The sequence below is a fragment of the Mesoplodon mirus genome (assembly GCF_964341445.2).
Source record: "Mesoplodon mirus genome assembly, chromosome: 3".
NCBI classification, from domain to species: Eukaryota; Metazoa; Chordata; class Mammalia; order Artiodactyla; family Ziphiidae; genus Mesoplodon; species Mesoplodon mirus.
Window position 1 is genome coordinate 61,503,279 of NC_138978.1, and position 19,448 is coordinate 61,522,726.

The 19,448-nt window shown below is 39.2% G+C and overlaps 1 protein-coding gene across 3 annotated transcripts in view; it reads left to right on the top strand.

Annotated features, from left to right (window-relative positions):
* The window catches only part of IL12RB2 (interleukin 12 receptor subunit beta 2), a gene marked incomplete at its 5' end in the record, with an annotated part of 73,163 nt that overhangs the window by 10,864 nt on the left and 42,851 nt on the right, over positions 1-19,448 (top strand). For all 3 annotated transcript variants that reach the window (XM_082614909.1, XM_082614910.1, XM_082614911.1), the window contains 3 exons: positions 588-730; positions 1,849-1,999; positions 10,957-11,036. In XM_082614909.1, coding sequence (XP_082471035.1) covers positions 588-730; positions 1,849-1,999; positions 10,957-11,036 — 374 coding nt within the window. The remainder of the gene's footprint in view (positions 1-587; positions 731-1,848; positions 2,000-10,956; positions 11,037-19,448) is intronic.

Genomic DNA, 19,448 nt, shown 5'->3' on the forward strand with positions numbered 1-19,448 from the left:
TCTCTCTTCTCTCTTCCCAAAGCACCTCTTTGCACACATACTGCTAACTGTGAGTCTGAACTTCGGTATCTACTCTACATTTTCCTATCAAAGTTCTGCCCGTTCTACCTTCCATCTCTTTACATTGATCATCTCTAGCCACCTTCTTTCCCTCTTATTCTTCTCTTCTATTCCTCTGTTGCTCTCTTTCCTATGGCTTTTCCTACCAATATTTCTTCTCCTTCTGAGGTGATCACCACTAACCACACCTCTACCTTCTCAGCCACTGGAACTCCTGGGTTTTGGCACATTGGTTTTCTTTAAATCATTGAATTAAATGGAGTCAAAATTATTACTGATGTTCATCATAGTTTATCTAGTAAAAATGAGGGTAGATTAAAGGGAATTACTTTAATGATTTAGAAATGAATCCAACTTTTTCTTCTTTCTAAAAGCCAGGGGCTACTCTCTTGTCTATTTCACCAAGTTTAGTGGCCATGCATCTTAGAAATGAGATTTGTTCAACTCTTTATAAGCCCATGTCAATACATAAGACAATTTCCAATTATGGAGCCTGAATCACACTTTTTTTTTGTCCTGGTTACCAGTGAGGCCTCTTCCTCCGTGGGACATCAGAATCAAATTTGTAAACGCTTCCGTGAGCAGGTGTACCCTTCAGTGGAGAGATGAGGGGCTGGTGCTGCTTAATCGACTCAGATATCGGCCCATTAACAGCAGGTCCTGGAATATGGTAATGGTCTCTAGAGTGAAGGGGAAACCAGGGAGGGGTTCTTAGTAGCAATGCCCAGATCTCTCTTTTCATACCAGCAAAATATGGAGTTTAAGAATATTTAGCCCAAAAGTACACATACTCATTTGAGACATGCCAGTCACTTACACTTCTGTTTATTTAGAAATATCTTAAAATTTGATCACTGATTCCAAAATTTTTTAAGCCACAGGCTTCTATAAATCCACATTAATTTTCTACAATTTATTTCTAGTGAGTCATTTTCCTTGTTATTTTACCCCCTACCCCATTATTACTTCCATTATTACTTTTTAGTAATTTTTTTTAACATATTGGAAAGAGAAATATTAGGGAATGTTCAAAGAGGGGCTTATCTGAATTGAATATTCCAAAGAAAAAGCTTCACACTTTGGTGTAATAGTAAACATTATTATTATTATTTTTTTTGCCATGCCACATGACTTGTGGGATCTTAGTTCCCCCACCAGGGATTGAGCCCAGGCCCTCAGCAGTGAAAGCACAGAGCCCTAACCACTGAACCACCAGGAATTTCCCTAAACATTAAATTTTTTACAATAAAAAATGTAAGATTATAATTCCTTCCAGTATTTTTGTAAAATATAATGGCTTATAATAATAACAAAGGATCAGTTCCACATGCAGAGAGGTATAATAATTAAATTTTTCACCTATAATTTTTCCTATATAATTTTCTTATATAATTAAATTTTTCTGTTTGGAACCAGTTTTATGTCTATGTTAAAACATTCATCACATCCTAGTTGTAACCAAATAAAGAATAATCTCTAGTGTAGAAACAAGCTTCTTCAAGGCCCTTTTGAAAACTGGTAGTTTTCAATCTTGTTTTTCAGCTGGTTTCAGGATCCCCCTTGGAATCCATATAGATGATTCTTAGACCCAGGAGTTTTTTGTTTTATTAATGAGAAGGTATTGTTTCAGATTAACATCACGTGTATTCAGTAACCCAGTCATTGATATTTCTTCTTATTGAATGACAGCTTTGAAAAGTAAAAAGCGTTATCTGGTCTGATTTTCCTACCTTTATTTAAATTAATTTAATATTAACAGGCACTTTTTAAAATCTTGTTGGATTCAAGGTTAATGCCACAAATGCCAAAGGAAGACATGATTTGCTGGATCTGAAACCCTTTACAGAATATGAATTTCAGATTTCCTCTAAGTTACATCTTTATAAAGGTAGTTGGAGTGACTGGAGTGAATCATTGAGAGCACAAACACCAGAAGAAGGTATGTATCTAAAAAAAAAATGGAGGGGAGGGAGGTGGATAGAGCAGAGGAAAGACAGGAGAGAGAGAGGAAGATGTAATGATTTCCTTGGAATAGAATCTCTAAAGTACTGATACTGAATCAAAAAGTATGAGTGCATTAATTAACAAGCTCATTTTGACATTGACTTAAGTATTGAAGCTGTCCAGGGAGATATGTTTATATTGCTAAAAATTTTTTAACATTAGGTAAGTCCTACTCCTGTTTGCCACACGTTATCATGCTGGTTACAAGTTTATGCCTCAGTAATGTTTGATTATATCTCTTATTTCTATTTCACTTACTTTCTCAGTTACTTTCTCTTATTCCACAAAGCTGCAACCAGTAATTAATTTCATTCCTTTATCATTAAACCTTGATACATTTTACCCTTTGGATTCTGTGAAAATTAATATGGCTTTATAAGCCATACTAAAAGCTTGAAAAAAAGTAGACTCTGGAGACAACATTTTAAAATAAAGTTTAACATCTGGCAATCTTCTCTCCTCCAAATGTTACAACACTGCACTTCTTCAAACCTTTGATACTCACGGCTCGCATGAGTACCACTAGACTGCCCATAGCTATAAAGAGGAGATCAAATATATTTTTAAGTCTGATGGACTTTTCTTTTTGGTAATTATGGGGAAGACAATTTTATTGAAGTATAATCGAAAAAGCAAAAATGCTTATATGAACTTTATGACAATACTAAATCTTTGGAGACATAAGAAATAGCCATCTGAATATTAGTTTTCAAAAGCACTCAGTTAGTGATACAGTATACAGCTTCATAATTTATGAAAATTTGTTTCAGAGGAAAAATAATTGACATATAATCCGTTGCTTTATTATCTGGAGATTTTGAAGCATTAATGTCAGAAAAGCTAAATCCTTATTTGTGAAACTTAAAGATAAGTGTGCATGTAAACTAACCTAATGATTAAGTTACATTCATTTTCTGTGAGCTACTAGTTATTTTTGGTAGCTGATGACACTTATCAGTGATACTCCAGTGACTTTCAAGGATGTAAACTATTAATAAAATAAATAATATATAAATTGTAGAATAATTGTATACTCCTCCTTTCTTCTGACAATAATTGCATTTCACTATTTAAAAAATATTTTTAAATGAATCATTCAGCAAATTATAATTTATTCCTCTCATTTTATGATAAAAATCTCTTAAATTAATGTTGAACCACTTTTTCTCATTTAAATGTGTGTCATTTTTATAATCCGGAGCTTACTCTTATTATCCTTTTATTACAATGTCAAAGTAATGCATTTAAAAAATACCTCATGGATTTTTAGACTTTATTTATACATAGTACAGATAAAATTCTTGGAAATGGGCCATATTTTATGTCCAAGTCCAAGGTAGTAAATAGGCTGAAAATTTTTAAGTTATATCACATTAAGCTAAAGTATAAACTAGGGAAACTCTGGGCTTGTAAATTCTTGTCATTTTTACTCACACTTGATAATGACCCATTTAGAGATGTGTGAAAAGGTTTTTCTTTCTTTCTTTTTTTTTTTCAAGTGTTTATCTGTTGCATTAAAAACCCATCAAGGCAGGATGGTAGCTTTCTCATATCCTATAAAATAAACCACCATCATAACAATGAGTGCAGCAACTTGTTATGGTTATGAACTTGTAGATGGTTATGAATTGAACCAAGGAAGCTGGCTTATTCAGAGTAATTGCAAACATTCATAAAGAGAGAAACCCGTTCTCTGAGATACACCACGCTACCAAGCTCTGCTGGTTTCCTTTCAGTGTCTGAATCTCCCTTTTTTGTGTTTGATCTTTCTGCGGTTGTTGTAGGATCTCTTTTCTCTTACTCTAAGCTTCACGGTTTCACCTCTTACCGCTGTTCCTGTCATCAGTTTCTGTATGAAACACCAACTGATGTAAACCTAAAAGGTGTGAATTTTTTTTAACACTTCTTCCTTTTAACCCCTGAGATGTGTACGCATATATAACTTGGCATTTAAAAAAAAATACTAGTAAGTTTTTTTCTTTTTTTTTTTTTAGTTACTGTCTAAAACTGAATGATCTTATGATAGAGCTTTTTCTTTGCAGCCTTGGCTACTCAAAACAGAGCAATATGTTATCTCCTGGTGGATTGGGCACAGTTATTTATAGCACTCCAGCAGAGAATGAGGGTATTATTCACTCCATATGGCCCTTTCCCATGTCATTAAATTCAACTCTTTTCATGGTCCTCCATGAAAAACATTTTTTAAATGACCACTAAGTAAGGGGTGGTAGGAAAGAGATAATTTTCTTATGTTTAGCAGGACAGTCCAGCAATCAGTAACCATCAGTGGGCCTGCTACTGGGAAACAAGCAATCATATTTTACTTCTAGTGGGAAAACAGTCTGAATTTGGGCTGCATTGTGTCCAAACTTGCCTGAGAATATGCCCAGATGTTGGGGGAAAGGCACTCCCTCATCATTTTGAATGCCCAGGAGGAGACTCCAAAATAAAGATGAATGAGCCATTCCTTAGAGCTGCATTATCTATCAATTAGGTGTTTCTGTCTGTTCATTCACCATTTTTCAGTCTTATTTATATGTTTGGTCTTGCTAAATGTGACTGTGGACAATTAATAAAGGAAGTGTTAAATGCGCATACTAGTGCCAGAGCAGCAAAGGAGGAGTCCTCCCCCACTGTGGTGATGGCATAGGTGATTGGTGAGAGATCCCAAAGAGGGAGAAAATGCAAGGCTACCAGCTGCAGCCACCCATGTTCACGTTAAGAAGCTAGACAATTCATTCATTTGTGATTTTGAACTATTGCTAGGATAGATTCGGTGTGAACAATTAAATACTAGAGGTTATTTTACCATCTTAATTAGCAAGCAAGATGATAAGTCTAGCTTAGGAGTCAGCAAACATTTGCTATAAAGGTCCATATAGTAAATATTTTCAGCTTTGCAGACCATATGACTTTTGTCACAACTACTAAAATCTACTGTTATCACAGGCAAGCAGCCATTGACAGTATACAAATACATAGACAAAGCTGTGTCCAAAATTTTATTTCTGCACACTGAAAATTGAATTTTATAAAATTTTCATGTCACTAAAAATGATTCTTCTTTTGACTTATTTTCAACCATTTAAAAATGTGAAAACCATTATTATTAGTTCACTGGCTATACCAAAACAGGGAATAAGGAATCAGCCAGATTTAGTCCATGGGCCATAGTTTGCTGACTCCTAAACTAGCTAAACTTGAAACTATTACACTTGCATCTTTTTGCCTAAGGCTTCAGGAAATGAGAATGAATAGTTCTTTACCTTCCTAAAGGGATTTACCTACAAACATTTTCATTAGAGGGAAAATGTTATGTTTTAGATCCAGTGAGTGTCCCTACCCTTTTTTCTTCTTCTTGTGGTCTCTTCTAAGCCCAACACGTATCCTGGAAGAAGTAAATGCCTGAGCTTAACTATTTGACAAGGTAGTGATCACCCAAATGGGAAGAAATGTTTTCCATGAAGCCCACCAAAAGAAGCCACTGGGGGCAAAAAATACTTCTCTGGATGATCTGTGAGGAATGTGTGTATATCAGGAACTATGCCAGGTGCTCAGACATAATGATAACCAGTCAGATCCTCACACTCAAGAGCTTATAGTCTATCTTGGAACATCAGGGAAAGATTCCTGGAAGAGATGACACCAAGAAAAACCTGCAAAGTCCAAAGGGAATCTTGTGACCTTCCTCCATCTGGAACATGTGGTCTCCAAGGTTATTGCAGTAGAAGAAAAGAGCTATTTCCTCCTGGAAGTACTTGATTCTCTTGAATTCTGTGAAATCCCTTGTTCCTGGTTTTTACTCTACCATGTTGGTTAGTTCTTCTTTGTCTCTTTTGCTGGCCTTCTTTCTCTTTTTACTCTCAATCTGTAGGGCTTTATATTGGACGCCCTTCTTTTCCCAGCTGACCTCATTCAGTCTCATGGCTCTAAAACGAGATAGGTAGGTAAAGAGAGAGAGAGAAAGACAGAATATAGTTTCTGTCCTGGACTCTTTCCGGAACTTCAGGTGTGTGTTCCAATCACCTATTCCATATCTTCACTTAGATGTCAACAGACATTCTAAACCTCACATAGCCTAAACAGACACTTTTATTTTTTTCTCCAAAGCAAAATGTTTCCAAAATGCCTCTGTTTCAATCTTTCCTGTCATGGTAATTGACACTACCATCTTCCTAGCTACTCGAGTCAAAAATGCAGAAATCATCCTTAACTTCCCCTTTTCTCCTATCCCCTCATACCAGCATTCGACTCTTCTAAAACATATTCAAAATGCATTCATTCTTTCCATTGCTACTCTGACTATCCTAGTTTAAGCTACTTTCTCATTACAAAGCATAACAATAAAATGAACACTTAGAAACCCACCATTCAGCTTAAATGCTATAAAATTACCAATATATTCTTACCGTGTCATGCTTCACTATATGTAACCACTATTTTGGACTGTGTGTTTATATCATCCTCATACTTTTTCTCATAGCTTTCAGAACTGTATGTATTTCTAAACAGTGATTCATTTTGCTTATTTTTGAGCTTAATCAAAATTATATGTGTATGTAATCTTTTGCAACTCACTTATTTTCCCTTGGCACTCTAACATGAGGCCTCCATTGACTTTAGTATGGATGAAACATTTCTGCTTCTATTAAGAAACAAGCTCTTCACTTGTGATCTGGATGTTGAAAGGTTATGTTTCTTTAAAAAAAAAAAAAGATGGTGGAGTATTCAGCTATGTCAAATGCTGCCAATAAATCCAATGAAATGAAAATAGAGAGGTGATCATTAGATTTGGCAAAATAGCATTCATTGCCGACCAGGAGCAGCATCAGTAGTGTGATGGGGACAGAATAAATTGGCATTTCTTGAGAGTGAATGTTAGGTGAGGGAATAAAGACAGTGACCATTCACAACTCTTCAAGAAGTTCTGTGAAGGAGAGCAGAGAAGTTGGGCAGTAGCTGGAGCAGGATGTGGTATTAAGAAATTCCCTATTTGTTTTTGCTTTTAGGATCAGAGATAATACAATACATTTGCAAGGTGATGATAAGGGCCCAGCAGAGAGGGAGAAATTAATGATACAGGAAGTAGGATAATGGTGGGAGAGAGCTCCTTGATGAAGCAAGAGGATGGGATCCAGAACTCAAGATGTTGGTCTTTGATGGAAGTGGGGATGCTTCATCCACAGTAAAATCAGTAGGGGTGCTGTGTTAGGGAATTGATGGGGAAGTTCGAAAGTTTCCAGGGTGGAAAGATTAGGGAATCCCTGTCTGATTGCTTCCTTTTGCTCAGTGAAGAAGTTGAGAGAATCAAATCATTGGAAGTGAGCAGGTAGAGGGAGGGACAGTACCAGCCATTGGGAAGGAACACCAAGGTGGATGATGAACCAGCAAAACTAGTGACAGAAAGGAGTGGAAAGAGAGAGTGAACCAAGTGTTGAAAGTTATCAAAGAGGAGGAAGGGTGGGGGCATCTGTGTAGGACTTCCCATGGAGACATAGCAGGTGGTAACGTATAAAGGCAAGAGTATACCACTAAAAAATTGTTTAAGCAAATGGGTGTTTGTAAATCTGTTTGAGTTATTTGAAACTAGATTTTAGAGAAACGTATCACAGCCCAAAGAGTGGACATGGAGGAACCAAGATGGCAAATGACTTATCTCTATCTTGTCCTGCTTGGAGCATGGTTTGGACCAAAATATTCTCATGGGTTCAATTTAGCCCACTACTTGAAATCTCCCAAGATATTCCTTTTTCATATTTACTTTGTGTTAAATTCTCCATTTTCACTGCTCTTAGAGATCTTTCTACTCCACTCCACTGCCTGCTAAAATCTCTGTGGAGGGATTGCTTTCCACTTGCAATTCAATTGCTCTTGTTCACACCCTTGCACTTGCCTTGGCTTCAGAAACGGATGCTAACCTCAGAAGCAGCACATGTCTTGGCCCTGATTTATTTACCACATGTACTGTTTCATAGAATCCTAGAATCTTGGGATTTAGAGTTGAAAGAACCCTCGAGGTCAGTTAGGTCAGTTAAGCTGATCTTCTGCTTAATTTAGGATGTCCTCTTTTTTCATATTGGTGATTCCCTCCTCTTTAACCCAATGGTTTTTTCCTTTACCTTGAAGGTACATTCATCTCAGGAGAACTGACTTCCATTTCTCAATATTCATATTTTTAATCATTTGTACCCATCTTTTTTTGTCATTTGGACATATGGGCCTTTGACTTTCCTTTTCTCGTCTACCCATAATAGTTTTATCTGTCTTTTGTTAGATAACACTGAGGTTAGGACTTTAAGTGATTTTATGACAGTTGAATGTCAAAGATTGTCTCTAATATTAGCCCTTAAGTTGCTCTAAGCAGCAATGGTTTGACATTCCTGGTCATGAAATTTTACACTTGACACTCATACAGAGTTGGCTAGTGATTTCTCTCCCATAGAGGCTTACGCTGCAAGTGGGCACCATTAAAATTTCAACTTCACTTGCAATTTATCCTTTGAACAAAATATGACTCTAGAATTTGATTCTTAGCTCTGTAATAATCTGGTAGGTTGTAGAGTGACAATGAGAGGCAATGAGGCAATGAGTGTTCCCTTTAAATTTCTTACCAATATGTAATTTACTGAAGACATTTAACACCATGGAACACGTCCACTGGCTTTGACACGGAGCACACCCAAGTTTCCAAATCCTGATTATGTAGTCAATGTCTGGATTATCTAGTTTGTGGATTGTTCAGATCTTTTCTCAACACGGTGGACTGTAATGGACGAGCGGGGTCTTTGGAGACAGTGAGACCTGGGCTCGGCTCTTAGCTTTGCCATTACCAGCTCCACGGTTTTTGTAAATCACTTAGCATTTGTCAACCTCCTTGTCCTCAGCTGCAAAACAGGTATAATCACATGTACCCTCTGCCTTGTGTGAGGATTAAGTGAGATCATGTATATAAAGTGTCCAAAGATTACCTGGCACACGGTAGGTGGTTAATAAATGTCAGGCCCCCTTTCCTTCTGTTGCCTGTGCTTTTTTCCTTTTATGCATCTGGACTAGCAGAAAAAATGTTCTGAGCTTGACTCCTGGGTCCCTGTAATCCTGAACGATTGAGAGCACTTTCAGAATGTCTTCTGTACACATTTCTTACTTCTAATTCCTGGCTGCGAGGGTAAATACTAGCACTGGTGGGAAGAGAATGGGAAGAAAAGAAGTGAATGTTTAGAAATAAAAAAAGAGAGACAAAGGAGAGAGAGGCAGGAAGAGGAAGTGACAAAGGAAGAGAATAGAAAGGTGTACCTGATGGAGGATGTAAGTTTTATAGAGAAATCATAACCCTTCACAGAGCCAGGCAACCACATGATGCAGAGCAAAGAGCACAGGCTACGTGACAAAACAGAGCTGTGTTCAAAGCCTGGCTTCTCCGATGACTACTTCTGGAACCTTGATCAAGTTCCTTAACTTCTCAGTACTTCAGTTCTCAAAGGAAGAAAACACAGCAGCAAAATTTACTGAGTATTTACCATGTGTCAGCACTCTTCCGTTCATTTACATTCTCACAACAGCCCCATCTGATGTGTAGAATTAATGTCCTCATTTGACAGATGAGGAACTTGGCTTGAGGACATGGTAAACATTTGCTCAAGATCACAGAGCTGGGATTTGCCCATAGATGGTCTGGCTCTGGAGCTCACACTTTAACCACTGCACTGAAGCTAGTGCATCACAGGGCTGAGGAGGATGGGAGATGTAATTGAATGGGCCCACAAAGGGCCTGCCCATAGTATGTGCTGGGACATGTGCTCCCTCCCTGTCCTTCTTTCTCTTCTCCCCTCTCTGGCTGTTTGTCTTCTGCTTTCCAGATGGGACTTAGTTTCTGGAAATTTCCATCTGGTTAAATGGAACTTGCTGCTCCAAAAGGAACCCCAAGATAGCCTCACCCTAATATACTCTGAATGTCACTGTTACACAAGTAAGGTTGGTGCAATTGAAGCCTGTTTTCAGGGATTGCTTCTGCTGATTCCACCCCTGGCTGTAAATCAAAACAAATCTGACAGTGGGAGAAATAAAACTACTTCACCCATTCATACATGCACACACACACACACACACACACACACACTCTTAGACACAGGAGTTGATTATTCAGTTTTTTTTCAAGTATGTTCGATTGACTTTCTCAAATTAAATAAGGTAACATTTGACCATCGTCTTATGGATTGGTGGTTATTTCTTCTATGAGTTCAGCCTGTGTTTCAGCATCAAGTAGATAATATTGCCTTGTTTGTTTATTTGCTTATTCATCATTTAACAAAGAGTAACTGGGAGTCTGTTACATTCTAAGCACTGTGCTAAGTATGAGGAGTATTAATATGAATGAGATAGGCTTCCTTACAAATAGATTATTGTCTAGTGATCATAAAACCAAATAATTATACTCCAGCATAAGTTCAGGAATGGAGATGAACACAAAGTTCATCATTTGTATCTTGTATTTTTACAGGATCAAAAAAATGTTTCCCTTATGATTTATGTTTATTTTTCTGTTGAGAATTCTTTCTGCATTCCAATAAAAAAGAATTAACCACACGTACTTTCTTTGAGTTGTTTTACTAATACACATTTTAAGAGTAAGTTAAGAAGCTAATTTCCTCGTCATTTTTTAAAATTTGTCTTCAAGTTAACCTTGTTTTTTCTGACTTCTGTAGTCAAAGATATATACATGTTCATTGTGTAACAACAGAAAAAGGAAGATACTGGGACACAAAGAAAATTGAAATTATCCTATAATCCTACTCCCCCTGAATTATTTAATGAATAACCAATTGACTTCCAAAGTATTCATATTGTATAGATATATATGTATATATGAAACTGTTTTTTTCCCCTTCCAAACAGAGCCTACTGGAACATTAGATGTCTGGTACATGAGACAGCACATTGACTGCAATAGACAACAGATTTCTCTTTTCTGGAAGGTAAGTTTGCAGTGTCCACTTAAAATTCAGGAGAATTATAGATTTGGGGTTTTTGTTTTGTTTTTATTGAGATATAATTGACATATGAAGAGAATTACATATTTGAATGATAAGTTTCAAGGCCAGAAAAAGACTTTCTGTTTCCATAGTGGCTTTGGTATGAGCCTTCAGAGTCTGTATTGGAGCTCATTTTCTCAGCCACATCCTCATGATACTTGATTCTGTGTCATTTATTTTTCCCAAACAAGGGTGAAAACTCTGACTTCCTGCCTCCACACAATTACATCTTTCCCTCACCCACTTCCAGTCGGATCAATGTTCCCTCCCATCCCCGAGCATGTCCACCCTTTGACCCCACTCACTACACCTTCTCTTCTGATTCATACAATATGCCCAACAGTGACCATGCAACCTCACTTATTCATTTGGGGGGAAATTAAAGCTGTGGATGTTTAAGAATATGGTTTCTTGCAAATCAAAACTACAATGAGGTATCACCTCACACCAGTCAGAATGGCCATCATCAAAAAATCTACAAACAATAAATGCTGGAGAGGGTGTGGAAAAAAGGGAACAATCTTGCACTGTTGGTGGGAATGTAAATTAATACAGCCACTATGGAGAACAGTATGGATGTTCCTTAAAAAACTAAAAATAGAACTACCGTATGACCCAGCAATCCCACTACTGTGCATATACCCTGAGAAAACCATAATTCAAAAAGAGTCATGTACCATAATGTTCATTGCAGCTCTATTTACAATAGCCAGGACATGGAAGCAACCTAAGTGTCCATTGACAGATGAATGGATAAAGAAGATGTGGTACACATATATAATGGAATATTACTCAGCCATAAAAAGAAATGAAATTGAGTTATTTGTAGTGAGGTGGATGGACCTAGAGTCTGTCATACAGAGTGAAGTAAGTCAGAAAGAGAAAAACAAATACCATATGCTAACACATATATATGGAATCTAAAAAAAAAGTTCTGAAGAACCTAGTGGCAGGACAGGAATAAAGACGCAGATGTAGAGAATGGACTTGAGGACACGAGGAGAGGGAAGGGTAAGCTGGGATGAAGTGAGAAAGTGGCATGGACATATATACACTACCAAATGTAAAACAGATAGCTAGTGGGAAGCAGCCGCATAGCACAGGGAGATCAGCTCGGTGCTTTGTGACCACCTAGAGAGGTGGGATAGGGAGGGTGGGGGGGAGATGCAAGAGGGAGGAGATATGGGGATATATGTATATGTATAGCTGATTCACTTTGTTATGAAGCAGAAACTAACACACCATTGTAAAGAATTATACTCCAATAATGATGTTAAAAAAAAAATCAAATGGAAAACAATATGTTTTCTATGGTCATTGAAAAGGGAAAGGATGGAAAAAAAGCTGCTCTACTTCAGGAATACTAATAATAGTAGAAAATAATAGGAATAGTCAAAGAAAGCAGCCCTTACGAATAGTAGTAAAACAGTAGTAAACTGAACAACCTTCCAGAAAACAATGAGGCCTAATGTTATTACAAAATGTAAAAGTTTTACAGAGTACTGAAAGCTGGCATTATCATTTCACTTAATCCTTACAAAAACTCTAAGAGGTACATACTAGTATCCCCACTAACACATGAAAAAACTGAGAGTCAAAGAAAGGAGGTTCTTCTCAAAGTCACCCACCTACTAAGTGCAGAGCTGGGACTGAAACCCATCCACAGCCCTTTCTGCTACAGCATGACTCATCTTTGTCCAAAAAAATACTATTTGAATTGAGCTACTGATTGGCATGTTCATAAGAAGAGGTTTTATTTCCCAAAACTTACATCCCTTTTACGACAGTTCTTCTAGTTAAGGGTAAATAAACAGTTTTGGAATTATGAAGCTGATGAGCAGGAAATCAGAAGTCAGAGTAATAAAGACTTCTGATGGGGCTAGCTTGATAGATTTTGATAATTGCAATCCTCTTCAGTTTTAAGAAATGAGCTCTTTCTCCCTCTTTCCCTTTCTTTCTCTCTCTCACACACACACAAAATGTCTGGCATAAGAGGAGTCTACTATAAATAGCTTGGTGAGTCATAATCAAGTTCTTCACTTTGAAACTAAAACTTCAGCTTAAAATTTTTCTTAAAATAAAGCATTGTTCAAATAAAGCAAGATTATTCCTAAAGCAAGGCATTTAGAGCAGCCATAATTTGTAAATAGTATAGAAGAACCCAGCTCAATTCCTGGCTATTGGTTTTCGTTTTCAGAAGTAAGCAACTGGTTAAAATGAATATTCTTCCTCCCATAAAGATCCCTCGTCCCAAAATGTACTTTACAGTTACCTGAAAAGATACTCTATTCTGGTCCCATTTCACTCCTCTCTACTCTAGGGTTTCTCTCGGTAGAATGAGGGTAATGATCCTGGTACCTGCAGAGCTGACAAGGCCATCGGAGGGCCCAGTAAATGAGAAGACACAAACACAGAAAAATCACGGGGGCCACCAAGGAAAAATTAAATGATACTGCATCATGATTTTTATCCTAACAGGGTAAGCAACATGCCTGGTGCTGTATCTGTGTGTACTGTCACAAAGAGAATTTAGAACAGGCATGAGCAGAGTGCCCTGAAACCAACGTCAGAGCAAAGTCAAAATAACTGTTTGTTAGCCAACAGGTAATGCTTAGCAAGCTTGCATATGCAAATTCCTCTCTGCTGCGCATCTTGATCCTGTCCCTATTCCTCACGAAGTTTAGATTCTAAAATGAAGTCTTGAAATTCAAAGAGGCTTTAAAGCTCTTCTAGCCCACCCTTTCTCTCATAAACATTGCTCCCAGCCCAGCCAGGACAGACAGATATCTGGGACCTTCTGGGACAGGGAGAATCGCTTTGGAGGAAGCCCATGCCTTGATGGCATCTCTTATTGATAAGTTAGAAAATCTTTCCTTTAGTGGATCCAGAAATGTGAGCCCAAGAAGGATGCTTTGGACTGGAATCGATTTTGAATAAGAAACCAAAAATGTAAATACTAGAAGCTTCTATAACCTTGTGCCAGATGGTAGTTGTGACGGGACCTTCAAAACCTTCAGTGATTGCCCAGCCTGAGAAAGGAAAGTTGGACTCAGTCTTCAGTTTTATAGGGTCATTACAGGATTTAGTCCTTCTCTGTCGAATCCTGGGCATCTCCAGTTGCCTCTCCACCCACCTGGGAGAGGCAATTAAACCCCGACTGGAGTTGCTGAGATGAGCAGTCCTGCTCTGGACCCCAGAACCATGAATCCCAGACCTCTAGAGCCAAAGGGCATTTAAGCAGCATGCAGTTCCAACACTGGTTTTACAAACACGGAAACTGAGGTCTAGGGAGGGGAAGTGATTTCCCATGAGAGGATTCCATGATGTGGTGCTTGTGCTGGAAGCCTTTCCTGGGCGGAAATACTGCCCTCTGGAACCACCCCTCTCCCACTCATCCGCCTGGGGATTCCTCTTGCCCCCCTTAGGCAGGTTTGGGAGTCTCACGCACAGGGCTGTGCTGTGACACAAGGAACTCATCTAAACCTCAGGCTAGAAAGAAACACTGTAGCCGTATCAAGTGCTTTGTGGTGGGGCCTCAGTCAGACCACACTGGGGAAAGGAAGCAGACGTATGTAGTGGCTGATTTTTCTTTTTTCACTTTGATCAATACTGGGAAATGAGATAAGGGGGACACCCCGCCACTGCAAAGGGGAATTTGGGGCTTTGGCACCAAAGGAAGCCCCAGGTAAAACCCCATCAGCCTGTGAACACAGAGAACACGTTTCTCTTGCAGATAGGGAAAAGTGAGATGACCTTTCGTTTTTGTAGGATGTTTACACTAGGGGAGAACAGCTTGGTGCTGAATGGGTACAGCCCCGGTGTGTGGGGGGGAAGTTGAGGATGTGTGAATGTGCGTGTCTGGAGTGGTGTGTGTGCATGTGTGTTGTATATGTGAGTGAGTGCACATGTGTGTGAATGCGTGTGAGTTTTGTATGTGTGGGAGGGATGTGAGTGTGTGGGTGTGTATATGTGAGTACGTGTGTGAGTGCGTGGGCATGTATGTTGTGCGTGTATGTGTCTTAGTATAATAAAATACCATAGACTAGGGGCTTATAAATAGCAGAGATCAATTTCTCACAGTTCTGGAGGCTGGAAGTCTGAGATCCAGCTGCCAGCATGGTTGGGTGAGGGCCCTCTTCTGTGCCGCAGACTTCTGTTGTATCCTCATGTGGTGGAAGGGGCTAGATGGCATTCTGGGGTCTCTTAGAGAGTGCTAATCCCACCCATGGGGGCTCCACCCTCAGGACCTAATCAACTTGCAGAGGCCCCACCTCCTGACACCATCACATTAGGTGTTAACTTCCAACATGTGAATCACCCTCTGTAGTGAGTGAGTGTGAAGGTGTGAGTGTGTGGGATACATGTGGGTATGAGTGTGGGTGTATATGTATGAGTGTGTGAGTGTGAATGTGTATGAATGTATCTATATGCGTGTGTATTTATGAAGGTGGGTGTGCGAATATGTTGAGGGTAAAGGAGATCTTTGATGTTCTGGTTCCCAAGTAGTTACTCGTTTTCCCACACCTTGGTTTCTCCAAAAAACTCCATTTCCTCAAAAATATCCTGTACTATTTTTTGCCATAGTTTCTTTTTAACATTTTTTTATTTTAAAATTTTTGGCCATACCACGTAGCTTGCAGGATCTTAGTTCCCCAACCAGGGATCAAACCCATGCCCGTGGCAGTGCAAGCCAGAGTCCTAACCACTGGACCGCCAGGGAGGTCCCCATAGTTGCTTTTAAGAGAAAAAAATACTTTCTATGTTGAAGCCAAAAAGTAGAACCTAATCTATGAATCAAGCAAAAACACCTGGGTGCTGTTAAAACAGTAAATGCAATAACAGGTAGAAACTGTTGCTGTGTTACCAACAGCCCCAGTGTTGGGTTAGAGCCCTTTAAGGGGGGGGGGGAGTGTCACCGATTCTTTCCCTCAGATTCCCTCTATCATCTCCTTCTGCACAAACTTTCATACCGTTTCCTTTGCTTTGACAAAGCATTTCAATCCATGATTCCAGCACACTTCTCCTTCAGTTAAAACAGCTTCTATCCTTTAAGAAGAAAGTCATCTCGAATATATATGGGGATGATGTATGTAAAGATATGATGATGGGTTAAAGCCATATTAACCTTTCCAATTTCCTCTGTAAATTTCTTCAGTGTCCTCTCACTGTCTCGATCATAGCAAGTCACAAACTTTCTGAAATGGTGGTTTGGGCCATGGGTCTGGAAGAGAAATACCTGTGTGCAGATGGAGCTGAATTCACTCCTTCATTCACTCACTCATTCATTTATTCATTCAAGCAAACAAATACATGAAAACCCCTCTTTAGGCCTAGAGCCCATGCTGCATGTGGGGATATGGAAGTGAACAAGCCAGGTCCAGGCTCCATGTTCTTGAGCTCAAAGTCCAGCAGGAGGACAGAAATAGCAAGGAGATGGTGAGGGCCCTCAGGTGTTAAGGAGGGGTTCAAGGTTCGGCTGGGGGGATGATGGCCAGGCAGGGGAAGGGGTGAGGAGTCAGAGAGGACCTTTCAGAATGTAATACTGCAGATTTCAGCATCTTCCATTCTCTATGCAGCTGACTAACTTTGTGAACCATAGAACAAAGTGGAGCTCAGGCAATGTGCGAGTCACTGCAGTTAAGACATGGAGCATCAGGACTTCCCTGGTGGCGCAGTGGTTGAGAGTCCGCCTGCCGATGCAGGGGACACAGGCTCGTGCCCTGATCCGGGAGGATCCCACGTGCCGCGGAGCGGCTGGGCCCGTGAGCCATGGCCGCTGAGCCTGCGCTCCGCAACAGGAGAGGCCACAAAAGTGAGAGGCCCGCGTACCGCAAAAAAAAAAAAAGAGATGGAGCATCAGAAGGACAAAGGGCATAGGAGAGTCTACACATCGAAAGATAGGCCTGGCAGTCAGAATCCCATGTGAGTTTCTGCTTTTTAGTTTCTTTATTGGTTGGAAGGATTTCGAGGTGTGGGTAAAGTGAATCCACAGTCGAGTTGCTGAGGGTTATATAGGGTGAAGTTTTTGTTTGTTTGCTTGTTTGTTTAAACTGAATTTTAAGGATAAAATGTTTTGGAATATTTTAAATCTTTAGAAAATATCATGTATAAACTTCCCCTTAAATTGTTAGTATTGATTCTGTCCAGGTGTTATTAAAGTTTTCTGACCCTAAAAAAAAAAAAAAAAAAAAAAGAAGTTAATACTGGAGCTCCCCAGAAGAACAAGTTAGTCAGGACAAGGGTGAGAGAACATTTGACAGGAGACCCCCTGGGGACACAACTTTGGCTTGAAGGATCACATTAGTGAAGTGCTATCCCATAGAAATATAAAGCAGGCCATGGATGCAAGCCACATGCGTAACTTAAAACTTTCTTGTAGCCACATTTTAGAAAATAAAAAGAAACAGGGGGACTATTTTTTTTTACACCTTTATTGGAGTATAATTGCTTTACAATGGTGTGTTAGTTTCTGCTGTATAACAAAGTGAATCAGTTATACATATGTTCCCATATCTCTTCCCTTTTGCGTCTCCCTCCCTCCCACCCTCCCTATCCCACCCATCTAGGTGGTCACAAAGCACGGAGCTGATCTCCCTGTGCTATGCGCCTGCTTCCTACTAGCTATCTATTTTATGTTTGGTAGTGTATATACGTCCATGTCTCTCTCTCACTTTGTCACAGCTTACCATTCCCCCTCCCCATATCCTCAAGTCCATGCTCTAGTAGGTCTGTGTCTTTATTCCTGTCTTACCCCTAGGTTCTTCATGACATTTTTTTTCTTAAATTCCATATATATGTGTTAGCATATGGTATTTGTCTTTCTCTTTCTGACTTACTTCACTCTGTATGACAGGCTCTACGTCCATCCACCTCATTACAAATAGCTCAATTTCGTTTCTTTTTATGGCTGAGTAACATTCCATTGTATATATGTGCCACATCTTCTTTATCCATTCATCCAATGATGGACACTTAGGTTGTTTCCATCTCCTGGCTATTGTAAATAGAGCTGCAATGAACATTTTGGTACATGACTCTTTTTGAATTATGGTTTTCTCAGGGTATATGCACAGTAGTGGGATTGCTGGGTCATATGGTAGTTCTATTTGTAGATTTTTAAGGAACCTCCATACTGTTCTCCATAGTGGCTGTACCAATTCACATTCCCACCAGCAGTGCAAGAGTGTTCCCTTTTCTCCACACCCTCTCCAGCATTTATTGTTTGTAGATTTTTTGATGATGGCCATTCTGACTGGTGTGAGATGATATCTCATTGTAGTTTTGATTTGAATTTCTCTAATGATTAATGATGTTGAGGATTCTTTCATGTGTTTGTTGGCAATCTGTTTATCTTCTTTGGAGAAATGTCTATTTAGGTCTTCTGCCCATTTTTGGATTGGGTTGTTCGTTTTTTTGGTTATTGAGCTGCATAAGCTGATTGTATATTTTGGAGATTAATCCTTTGTCAGTTGCTTCATTTGCAAATATTTTCTTCCATTCTGAGGGTTGTCTTTTGGTCTTGTTTATAGGTGGACAATTTTAATAATACATTTTACTTACAGATATATTTGGAATGTTATCATTTCAACATATAATTGATTTAAAAAAATATTAATGAGCTATTTTACATTCTTTTTTTCCTACTATGTCTTTGACAACTGGTGTGTCTACTAAGTGCCAGTATGGCACAGTGTCCAGGGGCTCACCCTCCAGATAGCAGCCCATCTCGGGTCAGGAGAGCCCCATTTTGAAGGCTGCAGAGCTCCCTCCTGCAGTGGACGACAACCAGTCTCCTGAGCCTTAACAAGCAAGACAGAAGAGAGCTAGGGAATCTTTTGGTTCCAAAGGTGGGGAAAAGACTGGGTGTTTTATATTCACTTGTTAAATGAAGTAATTCATTTGGATAAACAGCTACCCTCAAACCATAGAAGTCAAGAAGAAAGAGAAAAGAGCCAGCCCCATACACCAGTTTACAGCACAGCCTTAGACTGTTGAGACCAGGAGCGGCTTATTCAGTACATTCACTTGGTCTCTTTCTCCCTGTCTTTGTCTTTGGTGAAAGAAGAATATTCCAACCTGTATCACATTGCACTGAAGGGATGAATTCTTTGGCCTTCTCATATGAAAGGGATTCGGTAAAAGTAGAAAGTATTATTTGTAACCTGGTTTATATTGATGGAGGACAAAGGTCTATTGTAAATCCTCAGGGAAGATTGGCTGCCAGGAGCCTGAGGCCCTTATATAATTATAGGAGGTATCCAACCTCAGAATCAATGTTTAAATACAAAAGCAGCAGATGGGAAGATTAGTTTTGCTGCAGTATTCAACTCTCTCTCCTTCCCTTTCCCAACCCTG